The sequence below is a fragment of the Fusarium graminearum genome, chromosome 3 (assembly GCF_000240135.3).
Source record: "Fusarium graminearum PH-1 chromosome 3, whole genome shotgun sequence".
Taxonomy (NCBI): domain Eukaryota; kingdom Fungi; phylum Ascomycota; class Sordariomycetes; order Hypocreales; family Nectriaceae; genus Fusarium; species Fusarium graminearum.
In genome coordinates, this window is record NC_026476.1 from 2,032,390 (window position 1) to 2,058,021 (window position 25,632).

Sequence of the window (25,632 nt, forward strand, 5' to 3'; positions counted from 1 at the left end):
CGTATGCTTCCATTGACTGAGAACCAGTCAGCCCCTGTTCAGTTCTGTTCAGTTGCCTTGACTTTTTTGTTGCTTTCCTACCTACCTTAAAGAGCTAGACAAGGATAGTTAGGGGGGATCAAGTCCCTAGGGAATAGTTAGGTTAGCAGTTTTTAGGTAGGATTCCCCACGCAGATATGAACTGATGGCCTATGGAACCGAGTCTCTCCTGTTCTGTTCTGTAAGAGACAAGAGATTTCTTTTTATCTCGTTGGTGCGGATAGAAATTAGATTAGCAGAAAAAACCGTTTAATCAATTATGGAGAAGTCGAATCACCAGGACTGAAAGAGGAAAATCTGAGAACAAAATAAAAAAGACATAACTACCAATGGTTCCTTTCGCTTGCTGCACGGCACGGCACGGTCAAGACAACCCTTGCTAATGCCTCCCTCCACTCCTTTTTGAATGTTGGCTCCGACCTAACGTTGGCAGTTACCTATTATGTTCTGTTTACTAGATATGTGATAGTGAAGAAAATACTGTTACAAGTTGCGCCATTCTTCTTTTCTTTCCATATTCCCAGCAACAGCTTGGCCGGTTTATCCGTATTAACCTAACTGTTAGTTAGATGCTATCAACAACGCACAGCTTACGTTTCTTTACACATGGATCAAAGGCCGAACTGAACGAACCGAGGCCCGCTTGAAATAAGACGGGTTGACAGGGGATTGCAACCTTGTCAGCTTTCGATGTCATTATCTAGAACACGGAGTGGTCTGCTTACACAAGCAACATCTTGCAATTTCCTGTATGAACCTCAATATGGAAATAATCCAAGGGTCAGTCACCAAAACGTAACACAGTTGGGATGGGGTAAGACTCTTCTTTATGCTTGTGCCAAAGCGCACCCTTGCTTTGAGTAAAAACACCACCGATTTCCATTGCAATAGGCAAAGTCTTGGCGAACAAGTCTGTGCAGCGTGGCAAAAGGATGCCCGGCCCGTCTTACCATACTATTATCTAGGTAGAGAGTGTTAAGATCTTATAGACAACAGTCATGCAGGACAGGGCATAATGGCTCAGCAACAAAGCTCGAGTCTCGGAGCCGGCCAGATTTGACATTGGTATGATCGCTGTTGAAGCCCAGCCAAGTCATGCGCCGTCTACATGATTCTGCTTTGCCTGCCCAATGATACCTTGCTTGCTTGGTCAGGAGATTCTCTTCAATACTGCCCGTTCCAGACACTGATACGTTCTGGTGTAACGGAGATACTACGCTTATCGGACAACAACAACACTCGGTAGAAGAGTCAAAATTATGAAGTCATACAAGGTGCCATGTCATGACTGAAGTGTAAGACAGATTGAGAGCCAAGAACGTGTTAACAATTGTTTTAAAATAGTCTAAGACATGTACCAGTCTGACATACACAAAATAAAGGATATCTTTCACAGCAAAGTTTGTCATATATACACATTTCTTCATGTAATGGTATGGTTCTAATAATATCTACAAAACACCACAAAACAAATTCCACCTTTTTGTTCGCACCATCTCTAGACAATGATAACATTGAAAACAAAGGGAGATATAAAAAAAATAGGATATAAAAAAAAGATGCCAGCCAGAGAACTTCTGCTTCGAGTCCAATCAACAATTTTCGCTGCCCGTGCTAACCAATAACACTTTCAAGTAAACATTCCATTCATCCATGCTCTCGTGACAATTTACTGCTTGAAAATAGACTGAACTATCTCGCCTGAACGTGTGCTCAGAACAGAAAGAAGTGTGTCGCTCAACTGAAGCAAAATTGTTAGTACAGATAAATATTTAAGAGAATGGTGGATCACTTACTCCGTGGGTACCCTCACAGCAGCCTTGCAGCCAGACGCCAGAGTCATCGGCAACGGTGCCAGGTGAGAACTTGACCCGGTAATCTCTTGCGACAGCAAGCTTACGCTCTCCGTCTTGTGTCTCAACGTTCCAGCCGTTGGCTCCCTTGGGGGACTCGTTGCGTCCCGACACGGTCTTGGGGAGCATCGTCCAGGCGTCCTTGAGCATGTCGATGTGGGCGCTTCGCTTGTAACCAGTAGCAGCAATGATCAAGTCAACGTCAAAGGTCTCCTGGTCGACGAAGCCGTCAAGGGGACCATCGTTCACGCGCTGAACCTTGATCTCGAGAGCATCGCCCTTGGTGTCGACGCTGGCAATCTCGCGTCCTGAGAGGATTCGGTGGGGCCATTGGGTCTCATCGTCGCTAATCTCACGCTTCTGATCGTACATCTTCTCAAAAAGGTGCTCAATTAGCTCTAGACGAACAACACCATAGTTGGTGGCGCGAGCCTCGGTAAGCAGTGTCTCACGAGCCTTTACAGATCGTGGCCACAGGTTGTCAATATACTCAGGGTTGAAGATGGAGTTCACGCTGTACGTCATTGTCAGTAAATATTCCAAGTTTGAGTAGGCTTGTACAGGTAAATGACTTACAAAGGTGAGTCGTCACTAGGGCGGAGGAACTCCTGGCGCATGATGAGGTACGTCTTGGAGTTAGGGTACAGGTTCTGGACATTGTTGAAGATCTCGGCAGCACTTTGACCGGCACCAATAACAGCAACTCGGTAGGGAGCGTTCTGCTTGGTCAGGATTTGAGGGGCGTAGTTGGCGAATTGGGAAGAGTGTAGAACACGAGGGTGCTTTGCGGGAAGGCTCTTGGGGAGAGAGGGCTGACCACCAGCGGCAACAAGAACATGTCGGCTGCGGAAAGACTGAATCTGGCCAGTCTTGCCATTACGGGCTTGGACAGTAAAAGTCTTGACGGCACCAGCCTCTTTATTCTCGGGGGAGATGGAAAGGACCTCGTTGTTATAGTTGACGACGTGGTCGAACCAAGAAGAGCACCAGCGGAGGTAGTCCTCGTACTCAGTACGGGCAGGCAAGAAAGTGCCCAGGTTGGTGAAGTCAACTAGACGACCCTGGCTGTGGAGGTAGTTGAGGAAAGTGAACTCAGATCGTGGGTTGCGGAGAGTTGCCATATCCTTGATAAAGGAGATTTGCATCTTGGCGCCCGGGAGCAGCATGCCGGCATGCCAAGCGAACTTGGGCTGCTTCTCGAGGAAAAGAACCTTGGGTGCTGTGCCGTCAGGGCGGAGATTTCGGCCTTCGGCGATGGCATCGTGCATAGCAACGGCCACAGCCAGAGAAGCAGGACCGAAACCGGCACAGATGAGATCGAATTCTGAGTCTACGGGGGCTGTCTCGAGGTGGCGTGATCTCTCCTTGTGAACGCGAGGTCCATGGCGGACGGCTGTGGGAGCATCGTTGCCGTTGCTGTGACCATTCATGTGACCGTTGCTGAAACCGTTTGTGCCGTTAGAATGTCCGTTGATACCGTTGCTGGTACCGTTGGAGACGGCAGCATCTGAACCAGAGAAAGAAATCTCGCTGTGGGGACTCATGATGGCTGAGTTTTGTTTTGATAGGGTATAAAACTGAAAAATAAATGGTTGTTTATGAATTGAAGCCTTTAAGTCGTGACGTCGATGGGCAACTTGAGATATAGAATGCCCTTTCAAAATGTCCAGTAAATAAATACCAGTCGAGTGGTTAATCAATAATAAACGGGTTGGTATAAGGGGTGGAAGGCTGAGGGAGGTTAAGATGTTGGATGAGGATATAAAATGAATAAGAGTGACAGGATCAGGGCCTGACTCTGACGATGAAGGGTGAATGGGTAGCTTATTTATGTAATCCGATCCAGTCCAGTCCCGCAAAGGTCTTGAAAAGGTAAAGGTGAAGCTTCTTTATGGATGGTAGAAAGAATGGAGGAACGGGATGGTTCCGAGAGATGGGGGGAGATATGGGCATTTTGTAGTTTTAGAGTAGACGGGGATGGTATGGGATGGACTCTGATCTACAAGGAGGCCATTGATTCGGTCCCATTCTCAAACTAGAACCAAACGATGGGCCCTAGGGAGAAGGAAGAGACGAATCCCTACTACGTACATAGACTACAACAGCTCACGGTTAAGCTCTTCTCCATCGAAGTGAAGGGGTACCTACATCTCATTACATGAGAAAAGCACTCCCAGCAGAGGTACACGGCAGAGGCGGATACGAGTACCTTACTTAGTTCAACAGTCAAAGTTCCCCATGTATAATACAACCTTGTCAAGCTTGTACGTACGGGGAGAAGGTACGTTTGTGATGGAACCATGATACATGAAAAGCATCCATGATGGGGACACTACGTAGGTACCTAAAGACCGCAACTAAACCCACTGCAGCAGAGCGACGGGAAACGACTGTTATTGCAGGCTTTTTTTTTTCGTTTCTTTTTTTTTTTCTGATCTAAGTGCCGTACATCCTTGTCTCGGAAGCCAACGTGGAGCTATAGTTGCCAAGCAATGGATTGGATCACAACGGCAGAAGAGAGGCTTGGTCAGTTGCTGCACTGTAAAGAGAATAGAAATGGTGACGGAATTCATTCAGTCAACGTCAGTTTAGAAGCCTGTAAACCCCCAAAAGCCAGAGCCTGGGCCCTGCTCGTGAGTAGCGTGCAGCCTAATTTAGTGCTCTAAAGACAAGGGTGGGATCGGGAATGGGTGGGCTAGAGCTAGAGCCAGGGGGAGGGGTGTATTCAACCCAGCCAAAAAGAGAGGAATAAACCATTAGCCTTTTGGAGCTCTAGCTTGGAGGGGTCATACATGCCATCTTTGGGCAGCTTCCGTTGTAGCTGTAATTTTTGTATGTTGAATCTCTTTTTTTCTTTCTTTTTTTTACTTTTTATGCCGGTTCCTAATGGTGCAATATCTCCGTAGGTATTGCAATGATATTCACAAGGGAAATGCACCTGCCAAAACTGGGCAATAGGTAGCACCTACCTTAGTACTCTGTAGCCTCCAAGCCCTCGACCTGTTATCCAGTTGCTTCCTTCCTCGCCCATGAGAATTCAATGGCCGTCGATCAAATTAACACAAATTCTGAAGGCTTTACCCATACATGACGATCACAGTCTGATCCCTTCCCTCAAAAGCGACTCTTTTAACCGCGGCATCACCACCATCATCGACACCATACATGGAAACAACGGGTTAGGCCGGCTACCAAGCTGCAAGGGAATGCAAATGGAATGAAAATGTCGCACAGTCACAGTCAATCGAATGTCTCTGAGGCGGCTCCTCCACGTCCATGGCCGCGGTGTACCTCGTGGACCCTCCTCGTGGGACCTCATCGACGCCGTGAAGTTCCGTAGCGCGAGGGTGAGTAAAAACTTCCCGTCCACCTACAAACGAAACCCGCACCATATTCCCCGAGTAGCATCAACCGTCATGCTGGGCTGCGGGTCCAGCAGTCAGCCTCCCAGCGCCAGCCAAACCTGTCGCAAGCACTGGCGTGGATGACTTGGAACTCTTCAGGGATGCGTGGCGACCAGGCTAGGACTTAGGTCCGACACTGGAAGATCAACGAGGAAGCGATAGACATCGGATGGCCGAAAAACAAGAGCTTGAATAAGCATCAACCTCTAACAGACTATCGCTTTGACAAGAGTCGTTAAATCTGGTTAAAGTTTGGAAGCCGATGATCTTAGACATATACCTATTGCCTCTACCTATATATGGACGAATACGATACGACTTGGTATGTAATAAGGCGTCTTTCGTGCATGGCGATCCATGTACGTTGACATGTTCAGGTAAAAAGTGGGTGTTGTGTCGTGAAACCTGTCTGAGTTTGAAGTATACCAAGCTTGCTATGCACCACTTTCTTCCTTACAGCATCAAAAACGTCAACTACTCCTCGGTCCATGTGTTCTTTTACTCGAATGCTGATTTTCAGTTGGAAGCATTATTTCTACACTCCGTCCCGGTTTCGCCTATGCAAAGCCGAGTCCTGATGGTCGGCCGGAGGGAGTGGATGTTTTTTCTCTAATGCGATGCAGAGCTAGTCAAGGATTCCCGGTCAAGATGCGCAGAATTAAACGAAAGTGATGCGATGCCGGTGTTCATACGTGAGAAAAGGATCAGATAAGATTGGCATGGCAAAACGTCGAGAGGCGGCCTTGGCGAACTCTCTGGACCTGGCCACTCCCGGACAAGGGGTCACGGCAGAGAGTCCTAGTACCGGAGGCACTCAACATAGAGGAAGGAGATTCGCTAAAAGGTCCAAATTACTGGCTGGTTGCTACTGTATTGGGTTGATGCAGACCCTGAAGACGCTACGTATCTTCTCGTAGGATCGTGAGCGTGGGAGTGGGCATGTCATGGCGTGGCAAAGGGCCCGAACTCGTGCGCTTAGGCCGATGACGGCTTTCTACAGCCCCCCGCCCACCTACCTCCGGTTTCTATGTGAAGCTTCACACCGGTCGATACAATACGACGTCAATCCCTGAAACAAGAGGGAAGAAAATTCTGACGAGCAAAGAGGGCGGCGATGGACGGCTTTGACGGCATAAATGGGCACCAAAAGGCCGATCACTCGCAGTGTAATGTCGTTCGAGGGAAGTGAGGGGCGAGTCCCGCATAGTGAGGGTTGGACTCGACTTGTTGATTGGAGCATCGACGACTCGGAGCGGATTCTGAAGACTAATAAACTCCAGTGTGGAGATGAGGGAATTATCTGATGATCTGATAAACCGGATCTGATAAGATCTAATTAGCCAAGTCACAGTAGCGCTGCACGCCAGCCTCAACTTGACTGGCTCCCGATCCCCAGGGGTCCGTCCTTGACTAGGCACTAGCCCTGGTTGCATGGACTAGGTCCCTTGTAAGAGGTCGGATTGGATTGCATGTTTTTACTCTTTGGGGCCAGGTACCGATCGAACCCAAACAATACGGGAGAGGAGGGGATCGGTAGTCGTAGAGAGAAAAATTTTCTTCTCTCGTGGGATGAAGGGGTCGTCCCTGTTGAGCAGACTTGGCCCATTACAGTACAGTCAAGCACTAGGTAAATTAGCATTTCAGCCCCAACTCGCCGCTGATCGATAAGATGTCCAGAGCTACTCAAAACTACGTGTGACGATTAGGATTCGCCGGGCTAGCGAGCAGCGGTTTCACAAAAGCCGTTCCATTGATTGATTAGATTGTGAATCTCTCTCTGTCAAGACATTCTGAGACTGCATCAAGCGGGATGCAGCAGGGATGTTTGCCCCTTGTCAATGCGTTCATTATGTTGCAATGGAAATACTATTGACTTATGCATGAGACATGCATTGATGGGACGACAACTCTGGAAATACCCGTGGCATGGCACGATGGAATCGGCGAAACCGTAAGATATTATTTACGTAGTGCGCAGCCCATGTTCCGAAACCTGGTGTTTTTGTTATCTCGTGCAACTTCAGACCCTTGTTTTTAGACACATTGCATTCCGCAATCTAGAACATCTGGATCTTACCAACGCTCCGGCAGTCAATGATCGTTGTTGGTTCATTCTACTAAAGAAGCACCCAGCTTGGAGGCGGCTATTGTTCTTTAATCCCATATGAGGACCCAGGGGGGGCGGCACGCACTCACAAGAGCTCCCGTCAAGAACCCTGGTAATAAACTGATGCAAGGCCACAGGCCACCATCAGGGACCAAATTCGTTTTAGGTTCTGTCGACATGCGGATCAACGGCGGAGAGAGATTTTACAGACATGAATAGGACGGACCGCTTTGACTTCCCGAGATCCTGACTTCAATGCGATTGGCAGTTTACTCTAACTGGACAAACTTACTTTGGATCTTTGAGCCCTCATTCATATTTCTCTTGGGTAACTTTAGTGTGTAGGGGTTAGTACCCATCGTACTATATCGCTTTCAAGGTTTTTACCATCAAACCCTTGGAAAACATTCTAGAAGTTTTTCCTTAATTGACTATTAAAGTTGTATCGAGAAAGGCTATATATTCTTAAACAGGTCTTAGCTACCTTAGATGTTTTAGATTTTTTATGTTCATTATTACAAAAACAATTATTTCTCATGCTCTCTGCACCTCGGAGAACCTTCGAAATGGTGACGTGGGTACCATGCATGAATGTGAACATGGATCAACTATTAGGTTATCTGATTAGATCAAGCCGAAGATCAGCATGTCGCCTTGCTGTACACATGAATTTTGGGCTGTGGTCAGTGCCTAAATCTGACGTCTTTTTCCATTCGCTTTTGTCTTTACAGCACCACACTGTTTTCAACACTCAACACAGCAGCATCATTTATTCATAGAAAAAAAATATCGTGATGTTTCTTCCATATATTTACCTCAAACTTCATTCACCCAAAAGGTTTTGTGACAGTTGATAATTAATTTCTAGGTCAGTGAGAATAGGGTACCGTTTTGCCAGCAAGGAAAGTCGACCAATAAATGGATGCACCTCCCAAGCTCAGGTCCTCAACGTATGAAAAGGCAGCCCACACCTCCCTTCCGTTTCCCCACCCACAACTTGCATCATCCAAGGTCCAAAGCCCAGGACCTAAAATCCCCACCAGCATCACTCCCGCTTCATCACGGCTCTCAATTAATTATCGTCTGTCGTCCTGAACCCTGGACATTGCCTGTCACCTGTCTTTCTGGCCTAACCTACGGCTGCCCACATGTCATGAGTCTACCATTGCTTCCAGCGCCAGCCGCTGACGCCGCTCAACTTCGCTTAACCGCCCCCTAACGTCGTCGTTATCGTATTAGCCACAAACCGACGGACCAGCTGCTGCTATTTTGCTTCTGTAATCGAGTGCAAAGCTCGCCTAGGATCCCACGTTACGGTGTCATTCTAAACAGCATCCCCTCGGGCGTCCGAGACTACGCCGACCGAGTATGGGTCCTTCAATTGATGAGCCTGGGGTTTGCCCTTGTCCTTGTCAGTCTCCTTGGTCACCTCGAGGCATCGTCGCTTCGAAGATTGAGTAATGGCTTCAACCCTTTCCGTCCTCGGTTCGATTTCTGCCGAATGTTTTTCCTGGTCGACACACTCGTTCATTGAATGCCCAGTACGGCCCTCTCACGTCTTCATGATTGATATGTTTCATATCTTGTAGAACAGGTAAGTCAACAAGCGTCTAACCATCGTCTTGGCGCAGTTCTCAGATCGTTCAATACACCTATCATCCTATACACAAAAGCCCTGTACCAAGCTTTCCTGTCTTGCTTTTTTCTGCGTTGTGTCGACAATGTTCTGCTCTGCCGAGCATCTCGTACATGGTCATAATTTCTTACTCAATCACATCCCGCACATTTCTCCTCCCTAGCTCACCTTTCCATCCACCTTTGGCGTCCAAACTATGACCTGGACTCATTTCTCTCTGGCTCTGTTGCTGAGCATTCTGGCCCCATTCGACCTATATTCGCCGGAACATTCGCAAGGTTGTTTGTGGGTAATGGTCCGTGTCTGATACATGAAAGCATCGGACGCTCGCTTCTTTGTTACAGTTGTATGCCGAACGTACAAAATTTCATATGGATTTCGCAAACAAAATCATTTGTCAGAATGTGGCTCCCTTCATCTCGGGGCGATCCGTTGAGGATCCGTCGCCTGCATGGACCAAAAGCGATGTGGTTATCAATCACAAAGTTGATCAAGTGCTGACTGAGACCTTGAATTGACGGCCAGAACGGGCAAGTGCAATCGCTTGGCTTGCAACCAGTGTTGCATTTGTCTACGTGATATCTTCAATCCTGAAATTCCCTTTGCCTCGATTGCCGCCATAAGCCTTTTTGCCCAACGGCTTACCAGGTAGTTAATCCTGTGTTGAAGTGCAAAGATGGACCGACCTTTCCCTTGTCGGGGTTGGTTCCGATTTAAGGCCCAGTGTGATCAACCGAGCTACCAAATACGGAATCACGAATTTTATAAGCCCATCCCATCACATTTGCGACCCAGCAGATGACGAGAGTCACTCTTCACGACTTGGTCTGTTCTCTTGTGCTCTGATTTGGGACATACTTGAAGTAGCTGATGAGCCCAACATTCGAGTAAGCTCGTCACATTCAAAGACTAAATAGAATGTGTCAACCAAGTCGTGACGCAATCTATCGAGTGGGTTTTCTACTCATTTGGCACCAAAGGTCAATCGCCTTGTCAATGAGAGAACCAATATCCCACGCACCCACGTCGTATCCTGGAACAGTACAGTGCTCTACAATTTTTAGCATAATACATACATAACAAGCTCATTTTACTATACTCCCGACGTCAAAGAGCTCCACCATACATGCATCCAAAACAGAGATCCAGGTATCTCGGCTCACACCACTTTGATTCAATCAGTCAAACGTAACGCTACATCAACTGCTTCACGTCAGGGTCTTGACTTTTACCTCTCCTGGACCTGGTACGCGCTTTGACTGCCCCTCCTTTCAACCTGTCATTGCTGCTAACCATGCACATGCAGAACACTATTATAGCCGGGTTTTGCTTGTACCTGCCACTCTCGCGGGTCGATGAGTAATTACTCGACGTTGACAGGCTGGATTATACTGTCATCCACACGCCCCCTTCGATCAGGTCAACCGCATTATATCACATCCCACGCCTCGAGTTTTTCTTGAGCGAATCACCGTGACGCCGATTCTAAGACGGCTTACAACCGATTGTTTTGTCGCAATTCCAATTCGCAGCCTCCGTGTTTTGTACCCCGGCTGATGCCCACTCATCCCGAGTCCTGGTTCCGCGTGGTCACCAAGTGACCGAAGTAACCTGGTGTTAGTCCACCTATATTCTCTGATAGTACTTGGCCTGTGATTCATGCACCAGGGTGAGGCTCCTGGCTGACCATAATATTCCCTAAAAGGGCCATACATTCTACTGCATGCACACACCTCCAAACGTTACCGTCACTGGCCTCGATTGTTACTGGCGCTATTTGTTGATCGAAACTACACTCTATCGCTACTATCATTACTAGCACCATTGCCTCAATTGCCTAAAAGCGCCATACTTTTTACTAACTCGTCTTCCAGTCTACCAACAAGCTGAGAGATTGACAGAAGCAACAATGGACATCACTGGGCTTTCGATCATGAATGCCCAGGCATCCAGGCAACCTGGGCCACATCTGTTGCACCAACTGGTTAAGCCTCCAAACCAAAATGTTGCTCTGGATTACATGGGAAGCAACCAGCGAGTAAATATTACATACCATCAGCTACATGAAGCAGCAACATCCCTCGCCAGCCGCATTACCAAAACATCGGGCAGTGCTCAGGGCCAGTTTGTTGTCCCTCTCCTCATTCACCAGTCCCCTTCACTATATATCTCCCTTTTGGCCATCCTGAAGGCCGGAGGAGCCTTCTGTCCTCTCAACATCGACGCACCACCAGAACGGGTGAAATTCATTCTTGACGATGTAGCGGCAACAGTGGTGCTCGTATCAAAAGAGCTTGCCTCTGCGATACCTAATGGCATTAGTGCAGCCGTGATCATAGTTGATGAGGAAGAAGACCAAAGTAGCACACTTCAAAGTCTATCGACTGAAGTCAGCTCTCGAGTTCCCGGACCAGAAGACCTGGCCTATGTCATGTATACTTCTGGTTCGACAGGAACGCCCAAAGGTGTGGGAATTTCCCATGATGCTGCGACACAAGCTCTTATTGCACACGACAGACATATTCCATCATTCTCTCGCTTTCTACAGTTCGCAGCACCCACATTTGATGTTTCTGTTTTTGAAATATTCTTCCCATTCTTCCGAGGAGCGACTTTGGTCAGTGTGCGAAGAATCGAGATGTTGGACGATCTTCCTGGGGTATTGCGTACCATGGAGGTAGACGCTTGCGAACTCACACCAACAGTCGCCGGAAGTCTGTTGCGGACAAGATCGAACGCACCGGAACTCAAGGTGTTGTTGACTATCGGTGAAATGCTCAATGCACCCGTCGTCGAAGAATTTGGAGGCGATGAAAACAGACCAAGCATGCTTTGGGCAATGTACGGTCCGACTGAGGCGACTATTCATTGGTACGTTGAAATACTCTGGTCAATATTCAAGGCTAACATGTCTAAAGTACACTTCAAGCGGAATTTTCTTCTGATTCTTCAACGGGAAACATCGGTGTACCCTTAGACACAGTCTCATGTTTTATCATTGAAGTTCCTGATTCAGATAGTGAGCAATCTGAGATAAGAGTTCTTCCCCAAGGAGAGGTCGGAGAGCTAGCTGTGGGTGGCTGCCAACTAGCCACTGGCTATATCAACCGGCCTGAACAGACAAATTCGGTTTTCATTGATTCGCCCTTTGGTCGCATTTACCGTACAGGTGACAAAGCTCGGCTACTCCCAAATGGAAAGCTGGAATGCTTTGGTCGATTATCAGATGGGCAAGTGAAGCTGCGAGGGCAGCGTTTAGAGCTAGGTGAAGTGGAACAAGCTGTCCTTCGCACATCAGGATGTCACAGCGCTGTAGCAGCAGTGGCGAGATCTATCCTGGTGGTTTTCTGCGCTGTGGATGCAGGTGTCACAGAAGATGCTGTCCTGAAGCACTGCGGAGATTGGCTGCCGCAGTACATGGTTCCTGGAGAAGTGGTTTTGATGTCTGAATTTCCTCGACTACCCAGCGGCAAGGTCGATAGGAAAAGGCTCAAGGCAGAGTACGAGGAACACAAAGAAGCCATGTTAGAAGACATTGCAGACTCCGAACCTGTGGATGAGTTCGAGTCAAGTCTTCTGGTGGTCGTGTCTCGTGTCATGAATTTCAAAGTCAACAAGTCCACTTCTCTCGCTGCTATCGGGATGGACTCTCTCAGCGCAATTAAACTTGCCTCAAGTCTTCGGAATGCAGGATATAGCATTGATACGACTGATCTGCTCACAGCTAAAACTGTATTCGACATTATTTTCGCTGCACGGAGGCAGATACAAAATCAAACTGTCAGCTCCCTGCCATTCTCGACAAACCTGTCGCTAGACTTCGGCCAAATTCTGCAGCAGAACGCCACTCTGGCTGACATGAGCGGCTTGATTGAAGAGATAATCCCATGTACTCCGTTGCAAGCGGCCATGCTGGCTGAAACGTCTCACAACTCAACTGCGTATTGCAACCAGGTCGAGCTCGCTATTCCCCTCAGCTACTCTGCCTATCAAATTTCCGAATCGTTCGCGCAGCTATCGCAGAAGAACCCAATCCTACGCACCGGATTTGCGATTGTTGATAGAAGATTCGTCACCCTTGTCTACGGGGAACTCCGACCTGAGCAAATCAAAGTCGTTGACCAGGTTCAAGGTGACTTTTCGCTTTCATCACCCGAAGACTTTTGCTCCCCTATGAGACTTCAGATTCAACGAGATTCCGTGGATGAAAAATCCCGTGTCCTTTTGCAGATACATCACTCCCTATACGATGGCTGGTCCATGGATGTTCTGCTTTCTGATTGGTCTAAGCTGCTTTTGCAAGAACCAGTATCAGAGCATTCGTCGTTTCGCGAGGTTGTTAAGTTTTACCAACAACTACAGACCAGTGATGATGCACGGATGTTTTGGACTGAAAATCTCGCGGGATGGAAGCAAACACCACTGCCCAAGCTGCGAGATAAGCTTGTTCACTCGGGTGAGGTCCTTTCATTCCGAAGACCTATGTCACTTTCTCGTCGTAGAGTTACTGCAGAAGTCCAGAGGAATGGCTTCAGCCCCCAGGTTTTGTTCCAGGCATCGCTGGCTCTTTTATGGACCAGTGTTACAGGGGCGCGGGATATCACAATCGGTTCAGTGACCTCTGGAAGAACTATCCCAGTGATAGACATTGAACAAATCATTGGACCATGTATTGCTGCACTGCCCGTCAGGATAGACTTCGACAAGATCTCTATTGGTCTGGAACTACTCAAAAACCTACACTCCAGCAACAGAAAGATTATGCAATACTGCACAGTCTCTCTGTCCGAGGTTAAGAAGTTAGTTGGTTTGCAACTCGGAGAGAGCCTGTACGACGTACTATTTGTGTACCAAGAGTCACTCGCTAGCTCAGAGCGAACACAGTGTATGGTGAAAGAAGCTACTCATCTTGACCGCTTGGAAACGCCCATCTTGTTCGAAGTCGAGCCGACAGAAGACGGATTCACGTTGCAAGTTACATATCATGAAGCGATTGTGCCACCAGCAACAGTTCAGCACATGGTTGATCAATTTGAGGCGTTGGCACACTCAATCTTGGAAAGGCCTACCCAAGAGATCAAGTGTGCATTGAGGGAGATCAAATGCACTCCGTCTGTTGACAATATCAATGCATCTCCACCCCAACGAGTCCCTGACTTAGCGCGGCTTTTTGAGGATGTTGTTCGCAAACACCCAGAGGAGAATGCCCTGCTATTTTACCACTCTCTGAAAGTTGCGAATAATGTTGTTTGGTCATTCCGAGAACTGAACAATGAGGCAAATCAGATAGCACATTACTTGCAAAGCTGTGGTATCCAAGTCGGTCAGGTGGTGGCCGTGATCATGGAAAAATCACCTGCTCTGTATGCATCAATCTTGGCCATCATCAAGTGCGGTTGTGGATATCTGCCAATTCTCCCTTCAACACCTCTTGCCCGTACTCGCGAGATTCTATTACAGGCCGAAATCAAGTACTGTTTGGTTGACAGTTCACCCGACCAACTTGCATCAATGCTTGAGTTGTCAACCATTACTGTTAACACCAACTTGTTCAACGAATTCTCCACAGCTAACTTGGACAATGAAGTTGATGGATCTCGACTTGCATACGTGATTTACACGTCGGGTACCACGGGAACTCCAAAAGGTGTTGCTGTTCAGCAACAGAGCATTGTCGCGAACATTGAACATCTCGAGGCAACGTACCCAAAGCCCTCCAGCTCACAAGGTCGGCTCCTTCAAGCATGTTCTCAAGCTTTCGATGTATCGGTTTTCGAAATATTCTATACTTGGTGCGCCGGTATGTGTCTCTGCGCAGGCACCAATGACACAATTCTGGAGGACATTGAACGTTCGATACGCGACCTTGAGATCACGCACCTTAGCATGACACCGACTGTGGCTGCCCTTGTCGAACCTTCAAACGTCCCAAGTGTGCAATTCCTTGTAACGGCCGGTGAGCCCATGACACAGGCCGTACACAACAAATGGTGTCACCAGCTGTGGCAGGGCTATGGTCCCTCTGAAACCACGAATATCTGCACAGTCAAGAAGATGGCGACAGATGACCATATCGAGCACTTAGGGCACGTGTTCCCTAATACCTCCGCTGTAGTCCTTTCCCCAGCAACGCTTGACACTGTGCCTCTGAACTGGGTTGGAGAGTTCTGTTTTGGCGGTGCGCAGGTTGCTCAAGGCTACCTAAACATGCCAGAGCTCACAGCGCAAAAGTTTATCCATCACCCTCAGTATGGAAAGCTTTACCGATCCGGAGACATGGGACGCATGCTTCCTGATGGATCCTTGGTAATCTTAGGTCGTATCGATGACCAGGTGAAGTTGAGAGGCCAACGAATTGAGATAGGCGAGATTAACAGCACAGTCACCATGGCTGGATTTGCAACCTCAGCTGCTACAGTCTTAGTGGAACATGAGGAGAGCACTATCAAGCAATTAGCCCTCTTCTTTGTTCCTCAGCATGACCCTACTGAGTTCCGTGTGCTGGAGATTGACAATGAAGTTCAACAGTCTTTGGCTGCGCACATGCAATCACGCCTACCTGGATATATGGTACCATCTTACCTTGTGCCGATCTCTTCTATGCCGATGACATCGAGTGGAAAGGTAGACAAACGTCGTTTACATGATTGTTTCGACAAGCTTGACCGACACTATCTCGAAAAGGTGTCGAGATCGTCTGGCGATAATCCAGATGAGGGTGACTGGAGTCGAATGGACCTGGTAATCTCGGAAGTCATCAAAGAATCCGTGGCAGCATCCGCTGGTGGCTTCGGTCGATGGACGCCCTTCACCGTCCTCGGAGTAGACTCCATCTCAGCGATTGATCTTGCTCGTGCCCTAAATGCAAAATTAGGGGCCCGTGTTGCAGTATCTGATATCCTGCGCAATCCAACTATTGCCCAACTGGCAAAGCATCTGGAGGGGAAGCCTTTGTATGAAGAGACGGCATTTGAGGGCACTCAAAGGGAATTCTTCCCCGCCGCCTTCACCGCCGCAATAAAGGAAGTTTTCCTCGGAGAGTCAAAGGCCATCAAGGATATCTTGCCATGTACACCCTTACAAGAAGCAATGCTGTCTCGTGGACAAAGAGGCTACTATAACAAAGTTCTCTTGCGTCTGAAGGCAGAGCCTGGGGCAATTCGATCATATTGGGAAGTAATGTCAAAGAGGCATGATATCCTCCGAACCTGTTTCGCTACGACGACAGACTCTAAGCATGCTATTGCTCAGGTTGTCCTGGAGGATTGGGAAATTCCCTGGAGAACATTTGACATCAGCGAACCATCGTTTGATGGAGCGATCGAAGAACATCTTAAATCTTTGCCAGATCCAGTTGACTCGAGAACCCCGCCTGTGTCTCTAGCTCTTCTTCGATACAGAGGCTCCGCATTCCTTTCGTTTATCTGCCACCACGCGCTATATGACGGCGTGGCGATGGAGCGACTGCTGAAAGAAGTGGAAGCGCTGGCTGGCGGCGAGGATCTGTTGCCCCCAGTGTCTTATAAGGAGTTTTTAGAGATTTCGACCAATCTACCTAACGACACTGAGGAGTTTTGGCAACAGCACCTTCGAGGATATAAGGCATTGTCAATATTCACACAGTCAAGTTCAAGTGAGATTGACCAGAGTACTTGTACCACATCTCTGGACATGCCCCTTGCCAATCTGCAGGGACGTCTCCGTGACTTCGGTACGACTCTCCTCTCAGTCTGTCAAGCAAGTTGGGCCACTGTTCTTGCGATGACCTACCGGCAACCAGATGTGTGCTTTGGAAACGTTATGAGCGGCCGAACGCTGGATATTGATGGTCTGGAAAGGCTTGTTGCGCCTTGTTTCAATACCATCCCCATTCGAGTTGCCTTGCCGACAACATCGAGCAACATCGATATGGTCAAGCACTTGCAAAAGCTAAATACAGAGATGCTCACGTACCAATTCACTCCATTGCGTCTGATACAGCGTAGCATCAACCGTACTGGTAAACACATCTTTGATACTCTACTGCTGCTACAGAAGCCGCTACAAGACATCGATCAAACTGTTTGGGAACTCGAAGCAGACTCTGGAGATATGGACATCCCTTTAGTTTGTGAGGTGGTTCCCTGTCCGGGGCTGAACTCACTAGTCATCAATCTTCATCGGGATATGAGTATTGTAACCGAAGACGTTGCCTCAGCTATGGCTGACGCGTTCAAGGTGATACTGAAGGCCATTTTGACGGCTCCTCACTCAACCCCAATGACTGCAGAGGATCTTCCTGATAGCCTGCGCTCGATACTACAACAGCTCAAGCCGCAGTATGACAAGAAAGACAACACAGGGAATATGCCTGACGGGGAGGAAGAATGGAGCGAAGTTGAACTAGATGTCCGTCAAGTTCTAGCCAAACTCTCTGGTGTGAGCGAGCAGCAAATCAAGCGCCGCACAACCATCTTCCAACTTGGTCTGGACAGTATAAACGCAGTTCAAGTGGCTTCAATTCTCCGTCAGCGTGGATTTATCGTTTCTGCGTCTGACGTAATTGAATGTCCGAGTTGCTCCAAGATAGCTGCTAAGCTGCTGGAAAACCGCTCAAGAACGAAGAGCGAGGATTTGAAAAGATATGACATTGGTCGATTCTCACATCAAGTCTACTCCGAGATCGCTGGTCGGTTACCTCAAACAGCGACTATTGAAGCAGTTCTTCCCTGCACACCTTTGCAGTCCGCCATGCTGGCATCTTTCATACAATCTGGAGGCGAAAACTATCTCAACGCAATGGAGTATATTGTCACAGATGAGATCTCGCTAGAGAGTCTTACAAAGGCTTGGCAGTTGCTCCATGAACGACACCCCATGCTAAGAACTGGGTTTGTGCCTGTCCAACACCCTGATGCCACATTTGCTATGGTTAGGTATGCACCAGGTTCGATGAAGACACCCGTTAGTATTGCAGAATCTGAGGGCGATGAGGTATCCGACTTGTTGAATTTGAAGGGCAATACGAGCGAAAGAGTTCTTACTGCATTACACCAACCCCCTTGGACAGTGGTTCTGGCCCAGACCCCTCAACAAACCTCGATGAAATTTGTCGCTCACCACGTACTTTACGATGCGCATGCACTTCAAATGATGCTTTATGATCTTTCTCGGCTTGTCAAGAGCGAGCGGCTGCCGCCAGTGTCAAGGATTGAGCCTGCCGTGTCGGCGATTTTAATTAACTCACTAGATGAGCAAGGGTCGGAGAAGGCTTTTTGGGAGGCCAAGGCAAGTAGCACTGTTGTCAACAAATTCCCATTGATGACTCCGCTGCGAGTTGAGAGTCGATGTATGCTTGCTGACACAACTGTGGCATCTCTATCATTCACCAAACTCAAGCGTGCTACTCAAGCCTCAAATGTAACCATCCAAGCAGTCATCCAGGCGGCCTGGACCCGAGTACTGGCATCCTATCTGGGCGAGAACTCGGTGGTCTTTGGTGTTGCACTATCTGGAAGAACCACCGATGAGACCAAAGACGCCCCGTTCCCATGTCTCAACACAGTTCCCGTTGTGGGGAACAATGTTACATCTAATGCTGAGCTGGTCAGCTACATGATGGAATACAATCAGCGCCTTCACAAGCATCAATTTTCACCACTTGGAAAAGTTCAGAGATGGCTGGGACATCCGACTGGCCCTGTGTTTGACACACTGATTGCTTATCAAAAAATGGCAGACGCCGGATCTTCTTCATTACCGTGGAAGCTGGTCAAGGATGAGGCAAGAGTCGAGTATTCAGTTTCATTGGAAATTGAACCTACAGAAAATGACCATGTTCGTCTATGTATAACCTATTACAACGATATACTTCCTCGCGAGCAGGCACATCTCCTGATGAAGCAATTCGACTCTTCGCTGAACCACATCGCCTGCAATCATCTTGCTACTGAAGACGAGGCATTTAATCTTTCGCCAGATTTGTACTCTGTTCTACCTCCCTCGCATCCAGTACTTGATGCACCTGTCCAATTCTTGCACCAATTCGTGGAACTGGGAGCAGCTGTTCACCCAAATAAACTTGCTCTTGAGTTTGTCTCGGCTTTTGATGGAGACACATGTCTTAAAAAACAATGGGACTACCGCCAGCTCAACATTATGGGAAACAGGGTGGCCAACATGCTTCAAGAAAAGCTCACCCCTGGCAGTATTGTCGCAATCCACTTCGACAAATGCCCCGAGGCGTACTTTTCCATCCTGGGTATTCTCAAAGCTGGCTGCTCTTTTGTTGCGCTTGATCCCTCTGCACCAAAGGCTCGAAAGCAGTTTATTGTTGAAGATTCAAGAGCACCTTGTCTGCTTACACGGAGTTTGGAGGATCTAGACTTCGAAGCAAAAACTGCTATTTTGGAAGTGAAGGTCGAGTCTTTGAGTGTGCTGGAAGAAGAAGAGCTTATTTTCCAACCAGCAATCTCCCCCTCAGATACTTGCTATTGCCTCTATACTTCTGGGACTACAGGAACTCCCAAAGGCTGTGAGATCACCCATGATAATGCTGTTCAAGCAATGATGGCCTTCCAAGAGCTTTTCAAGGGCCATTGGGATGCTGATTCACGTTGGCTTCAATTCGCAGCCTTACATTTTGATGTTTCCGTCCTCGAGCAGTATTGGAGCTGGTCTGTGGGCATGGCTGTTGTTGCTGCTCCAAAAGATCTCATTCTGGACGACTTGACAGCATCCATCAACAAGCTTGAGATTACGCATATTGATCTAACGCCAAGTCTGGCACGGCTAACACACCCCGACGAGATCCCTAGCCTCTGCCGTGGTGTCTTTATCACTGGAGGAGAACAGCTTAAGCAAGAGATTCTTGATGTTTGGGGACCGAAAGCAGTTATTTATAATGCCTACGGTCCAACAGAGGCCACTATCGGTGTTACTATGTTTCAGCGTGTGCCTGTCAATGGTCGACCCAGTAACATCGGAAAGCAGTTCCCCAACGTTGGCTCATTCATATTCAAACAAAACACAAACACGCCTGTTTTACGTGGCGCTGTTGGTGAGCTTTGCGTATCAGGCAGACTAGTCGGAAAAGGCTACCTCAACCGACCCCAACTTACAGAGGAACGATTCCCTACACTGGAGGAGTTTGGTGAACGTGTTTACAGGACTGGAGATCTTGTACGCGTCCTGCATGATGGCTGCTTCGACTTCCTGGGTCGGGCTGACGACCAAGTCAAACTGCGAGGCCAACGGCTCGAAATCGCAGAGATCAATCACATCATCCGCACCGACGTTACTGAGGTCCACGACGCTGCGACAATCGTGGCTCGACATGGAACTAGTGGCAAGGATGTCTTGGTATCATTCATTGTCAGCGAGCACCTAACCACAGGGCCTCTCAGAGTTGTGTCAGATGACGAGGGTCTAGCTACGAAAGCAAAAGAAGCCTGCCGTGCCAAGCTTCCAGGATACATGGTGCCAACGTATATTCTCCTTCTTCCATATATCCCGCTTTCTTCCAACAATAAGGCCGAGATAAAGGATTTGAAGAAGCTCTTCAGTGAACTCGCGCCTGAACAGCTCATGGAGCTCTCTCATGCCGCAACAGCTCCTGTTTCGCGAGGTGCTCAGGATATTCTTGTTCTGCTATACGACGCTTTGGCGCAGTTTAGTAACATCAGCAAAGACGATATTTCACCAACGACAAGCATATTCGACGTTGGCGTGGACTCAATCACAGCACTCAAATTAGCCTCGCTCCTCAAATCGCGTGGCTTACATGCAGTGTCACCTGCCATGTTGCTCAAAAACCCCGTCATTGGTGATCTTGCAAACTGTCTTGCTAAAGCCGCTTCAAGTCAAAGACAGAAGCTCGCCAGAGAAATCAAACAGTCCATCCAAGCGTATGCGCATCGGCACCGTGGCTTGGTCTATAGCAGTCTTAATATTGGACCGGCGGACATCGAGTATATTGCGCCATGCTCACCGTTACAAGAAGGAATCATTTCACGGTCCCTTACGAGTACAAAACCTGGGGCTTACTTCAATACTTTCCAGTTGAAGCTCCACCAGTCTACGACTACAACAAAATTTCAGCAGGCATGGAAGGATTTAGTATTCTCTGAGAGCATCCTGAGGACCGTCTTCGTACCTTCCACAGATGGCTTCTTACAAGTTGCTTTGCGAAACCCTCTCTTCCCCTGGGAATCCACCGCCTTTGGGTCAAACGAATTGGCCGAATACTACTTTGCAGAGCAAAAAGAGAATTGGATACAACGGAACAAATCTTCGATTACGCAGCCTTTGTTGTTGACTTATGTCGAAACACCTACATCAAGATTGTTCACTGTTCATATTTTCCACGCACTGTATGATGGAAACAGCTTCGATCTCATGATGGATAGAGTAGCTGCAAATTACGCAGGCACCTCTGTTCAAAAAGCTCCTTCGTTCTTTGAAGCTCTCACGTCTGGCCCTTTGACAAGACATGACAACTGTAAGGGTTTCTGGGAGAAGCATCTGGAAGGTTGGGTACCCTCTTCGATCACAGCACATGAGAGAAGCACCCACGGCTCGGTCGTTGTTGCTGAGCGTGATATGCCTATCTCAAACTTCGAGGCAATGAGATCTTCGCACAACGTCACACTACAGGCCGTGATAATGGCACTTTGGACTTCTGTCTTGCAGAACCTCGTTGAAAGCCAAATCACTATCGGTGTTGTTGTATCGGGGAGAGCAGTTGATCTCCCAGGGGTCGAAAACACCATTGGTCCGCTCTTCAATACTGTGCCTTTCTTCCGCCAAGCTGTTCAACATGAGGATTGGAAATCGCTAGTCCGACGATGTCATGACTTCAATGCTTCGGTTCTTGACTTCCAACACGTTCCTCTGAAGAATATCCAGAAGTGGTGCTCTCATAACAAGGCTCTATTCGACACCCTCTTCACCTACCAAATTGACGAAGCCAAGACTGATGACAATGAGCTGCCTTTTGAGATTCAAAATAGCGAAGTAACTCCTGACTACCCTCTCGCCCTTGAGGCTGTCTATACAAAAACGGGCAAACTCCGATTTACACTTGTTGCTCAGGGTCATGTGGTCTCTCAGTCGATTCTGGACAACCTCCTCAACGAGATCGAGCGTTTCGCCGACCTGGCGGCGGAGTCACCACAGAGTGAGGTGCCTGTTCCACAATTCAAAATCCCTATCGTCGACGACTTTCACAGTGGAAATGCAGAAAAGGACAGCCAGAACAGCTTTGAATGGACATCAGAGGCTCAAGCAATCCAAAACGAAATCTCAGTACTTGTCGGTATTAACCCTGCAGAGATTGCACAAGATGTCTCCATCCTGGAGCTCGGCCTTGATAGCATTGATGTGATTAAACTTGCAGCCAAGCTCAAAAGAAAGAGCATTAATCTAGCCCCTTCACAGATTATGCGTCAACAGACAATCGCCAAGATGATCACTGAACTGGCAAGCATCACCAATGACTCTTCATGCCCCCCAAGAGATAACTTCCTGTCGCGCATTGGATACAGGTTGCGCGAACATCTTGAGGCTTCGGAAGTGGATATTAGCAATGTAGAATCTGTGTTACCGCCCACCCACCTGCAGGAATCGATGGTAGCCGGAATGATCCATTCTGGCTTTGAGGCCTATTTCAACCACGACGTTTTACGGGTGTCCGACCATGTTGATACTACACAGCTCATCCAAGCTTGGAAGGACCTCATACACCAAACACCAGTTTTAAGAACAGGCTTTTACCAAGTGGAGAGTCAGGACTTTGACATGACATTTTGCCAAGTCGTGTCGAAATCCATTGACATCGATTTTGAGGCAACGAGAGTTGAAGACCTCAGCGAATTACACCAGATCACCGATGCTGCCAAGTCCGCGGCTAAGAATGGAAGAGGACAAAAGAAACTTTTTCAATTAAAGCTGGTGGTCATAGGCCAAGAAAGATACATGGTTCTCTCCATTGCTCACGCTCTCTACGATGGATGGTCTTTAAGTTTACTCTTCCAAGATCTCCAGGCATTGCTGGAGGGAAGATTGATCACTCGGCCTCCAGTAGAGCAATTCATCGCGAGAGTGATGGAATCCACAACTAGCAAGGCCAAGGACTTTTGGATGCAATATTTGCAAGACGCTCCATCGTCGACGATTCTCACAAAAGTCCAGCTTCCTACAGTTGAGGAAAAGGTCCAACGATTTGAGTCGGTGTCAAAAGTCAGTCTATTGGAGATAGACGCAGCCTGTAAAAGACTGTCCGTCAGTCTACAGGTACTCTGTCAAGCTTGTTGGGCAGTCACTCTAGCACGCCAGATCCGAAGCACAGACGTGACATTCGGCACCGTCTTATCAGGGAGGGACTTCGATGGAGCCGACAGTCTGGTTTTTCCAACAATGAACACAGTTGCCCTGCGTTGTATACTGCATGGCTCAGCAGCTGAGTTCCTGCGTTACCTGGAAGAAAACATGACTGACATTCGGGATTTCCAACACTATCCCCTCCGCAAAGCTCAATCGGCTGCAAAGGTTGACGGACAAGACTTGTTCAATACCTTGTTCATACTTCAAAGGTCGCCGGTATCGAGTGACCCAGCGGATCGCCCTCTGTTGACCTCGGTTGAAGCGTCATCATCCACTGAGTATCCTCTCTGCGTGGAAGCTGAAGCTGTCTCAGACTCTCTAGTGTGGAGACTCGCACTACAGCCCCAGTGCAGCTGGAATGGAGGTCCTCAGAGTCTGCTCGAGACGCTGGATAATGTCATGAGTTTTCTGTTGAAGTCGAAAGACCCTGAAATCCTGTCGTTTAGCGAACGAGGCGTTTCAATTTGTGGCACGCCTCCAGTGGCTCTACCAGAGAGTATCATCCACGAAGATGCTTCCGATAATTATTCGTCAAGAGATGAGAAGATTGAGTGGAACCAAAACGAAATAGGAATTCGGGAGGTTCTCTTTCAAGTCTCGAATGTTCCAATTTTGTCCATCAAGCTTTCCGACAACCTGTACCACCTTGGACTGGACTCAATCAGTGCCATCAAGGTATCATCACTTCTACGGAAAGCGGGCATAAATCTCCGACCACAAGATCTCATCAAATCCTCAAGCATATCGGAAATGGCTCAAAAGGCAGACACCAAGCTCAAGAAGCCTTTGCAAACTCTTGAAACTGTCGAAGACTGGTTACCACCCGCTGACATTGATGTGAACAAGCTGCTTGCCGACAATGGCATAAACAAGGACGAAGCAGAAGTTCTACCTGCTTTGCCGATGCAAGTTTACATGTTGACTGCGTGGGAAAATTCCGATGGGTCTGTCTTCTTCCCCGAGTTTCCCTGTCGGATCAAAACCTCGGCTAGCCTGGGAGAAATTGATCAAGCTTGGGGCAAGCTTGTATCCGAAACACCACTTCTACGAACCTGTTTTGCTTCCACACAGTCTTCGACTATCCCTTTCATACAAATCATTCTTAAGGAACTCGGCATTCCGCTTTCAAGCTTGCAACCGGGAGAACGCTCAAACTGCTGTATCCGGCCATTGGTCGAGGTGAACATCGAACAGGAGGACAAAGACACATGGCTTTTACGTCTCAAACTACACCATGCCCTGTATGACGGAGTCAGTCTCCCTGCACTATTACAGCGACTATCTGAGTTACTGAATGGCTCTGGTACTATGGAAAACAAGGGCCTCTCCCAGTGGAAGCAATTTACAATGCGCCACACTACGGATGAAGCTCGTATCGCAAGACGAGAATTCTGGACATCGTATCTCAAGGGCTCATCTTCCAGTCCTATTATCGCCAACTCTGACACAGACGTCAAAATGCGAACCTCGCATTTGAACCGGTCTGCCATCTCAGACATCAGTTCCATCCAGGCCCTTGCTACCCAGTCTGGCGTTTCCTTCCAGTCTTTGTTTCTTTCAGCTTACGCCAGAGCACTTGCCAAACAGAACAATGTCTCTGATACTGTGTTTGGTTTGTATCTTGCCAATCGAGCTGCTGGCGAGAACCTCCCTCAAACCTACCCCACCTTGAATCTTGTACCTTTGAGGGTCAGCTCACCTATCAATCGACCTCTAGCGGCTGTCGCCGCCGACATTCAAAGAGATATCCACCTCATTACATCTGAAAGTCGGGCAGAGGTTGGTCTTTGGGAGATTGCACAGTGGACAGGAATCAGAATAACTTCATTTGTGAATTTCCTAACCCTCCCCGGCGACACCGACCCAACTGGGAACTCCATCACGGTATTACCTGAGACGAACACAGGTGTTGTTGTCAAAGATAACTTACCTGATCGTCCCCGGACACCCTACCTGGAAAGCATTTTCAGAAACGATATTCCAGTAAGTCATCTTGTCTTTCTACCAAATTAGCTTTACGGTTACTAACGCGCGCCGTTATAGATGGCTATCGATATTGAAGCGTCAGTTGATGGCAAGAATCTAGCCATTGGAGTGTTTGGCTCTTTGCAACAGATCTCTTCTGAAGAGGCCTTGACCTTGGTTGCCAATATTGCAGAAATCTTGGATGGGGGCATTTAGATATTATAGAGGAAAGCGATATGCATTCTTTTCATAGGTACTTGGCGTTGG

General features: G+C 48.1%; 2 protein-coding genes across 2 annotated transcripts; one reads left to right on the forward strand and one right to left on the reverse strand.

The window, feature by feature from the left end:
* Nucleotides 1-1,448: 1,448 nt before the first annotated feature.
* Nucleotides 1,449-3,760, reverse strand: FGSG_05371 (uncharacterized protein). Its single transcript, XM_011325593.1, has 3 exons — nt 2,469-3,760; nt 1,836-2,406; nt 1,449-1,780 (listed from the first exon to the last, which is right to left on the reverse strand). The coding sequence occupies exons 1-3, from the start codon at nt 3,434-3,436 to the stop codon at nt 1,709-1,711; spliced, it is 1,611 nt and encodes a 536-aa protein (XP_011323895.1). The 5' UTR covers nt 3,437-3,760; the 3' UTR covers nt 1,449-1,708.
* A 7,188-nt stretch (nt 3,761-10,948) lies between these two features.
* On the forward strand, nt 10,949-25,581 carry FGSG_05372 (uncharacterized protein; the record flags this gene model as incomplete). Its single annotated transcript, XM_011325594.1, has 3 exons — nt 10,949-11,910; nt 11,958-25,383; nt 25,444-25,581. 3 exons carry the CDS (start codon nt 10,949-10,951, stop codon nt 25,579-25,581), a joined length of 14,526 nt encoding a protein of 4,841 aa, XP_011323896.1.
* Nucleotides 25,582-25,632: the final 51 nt, after the last annotated feature.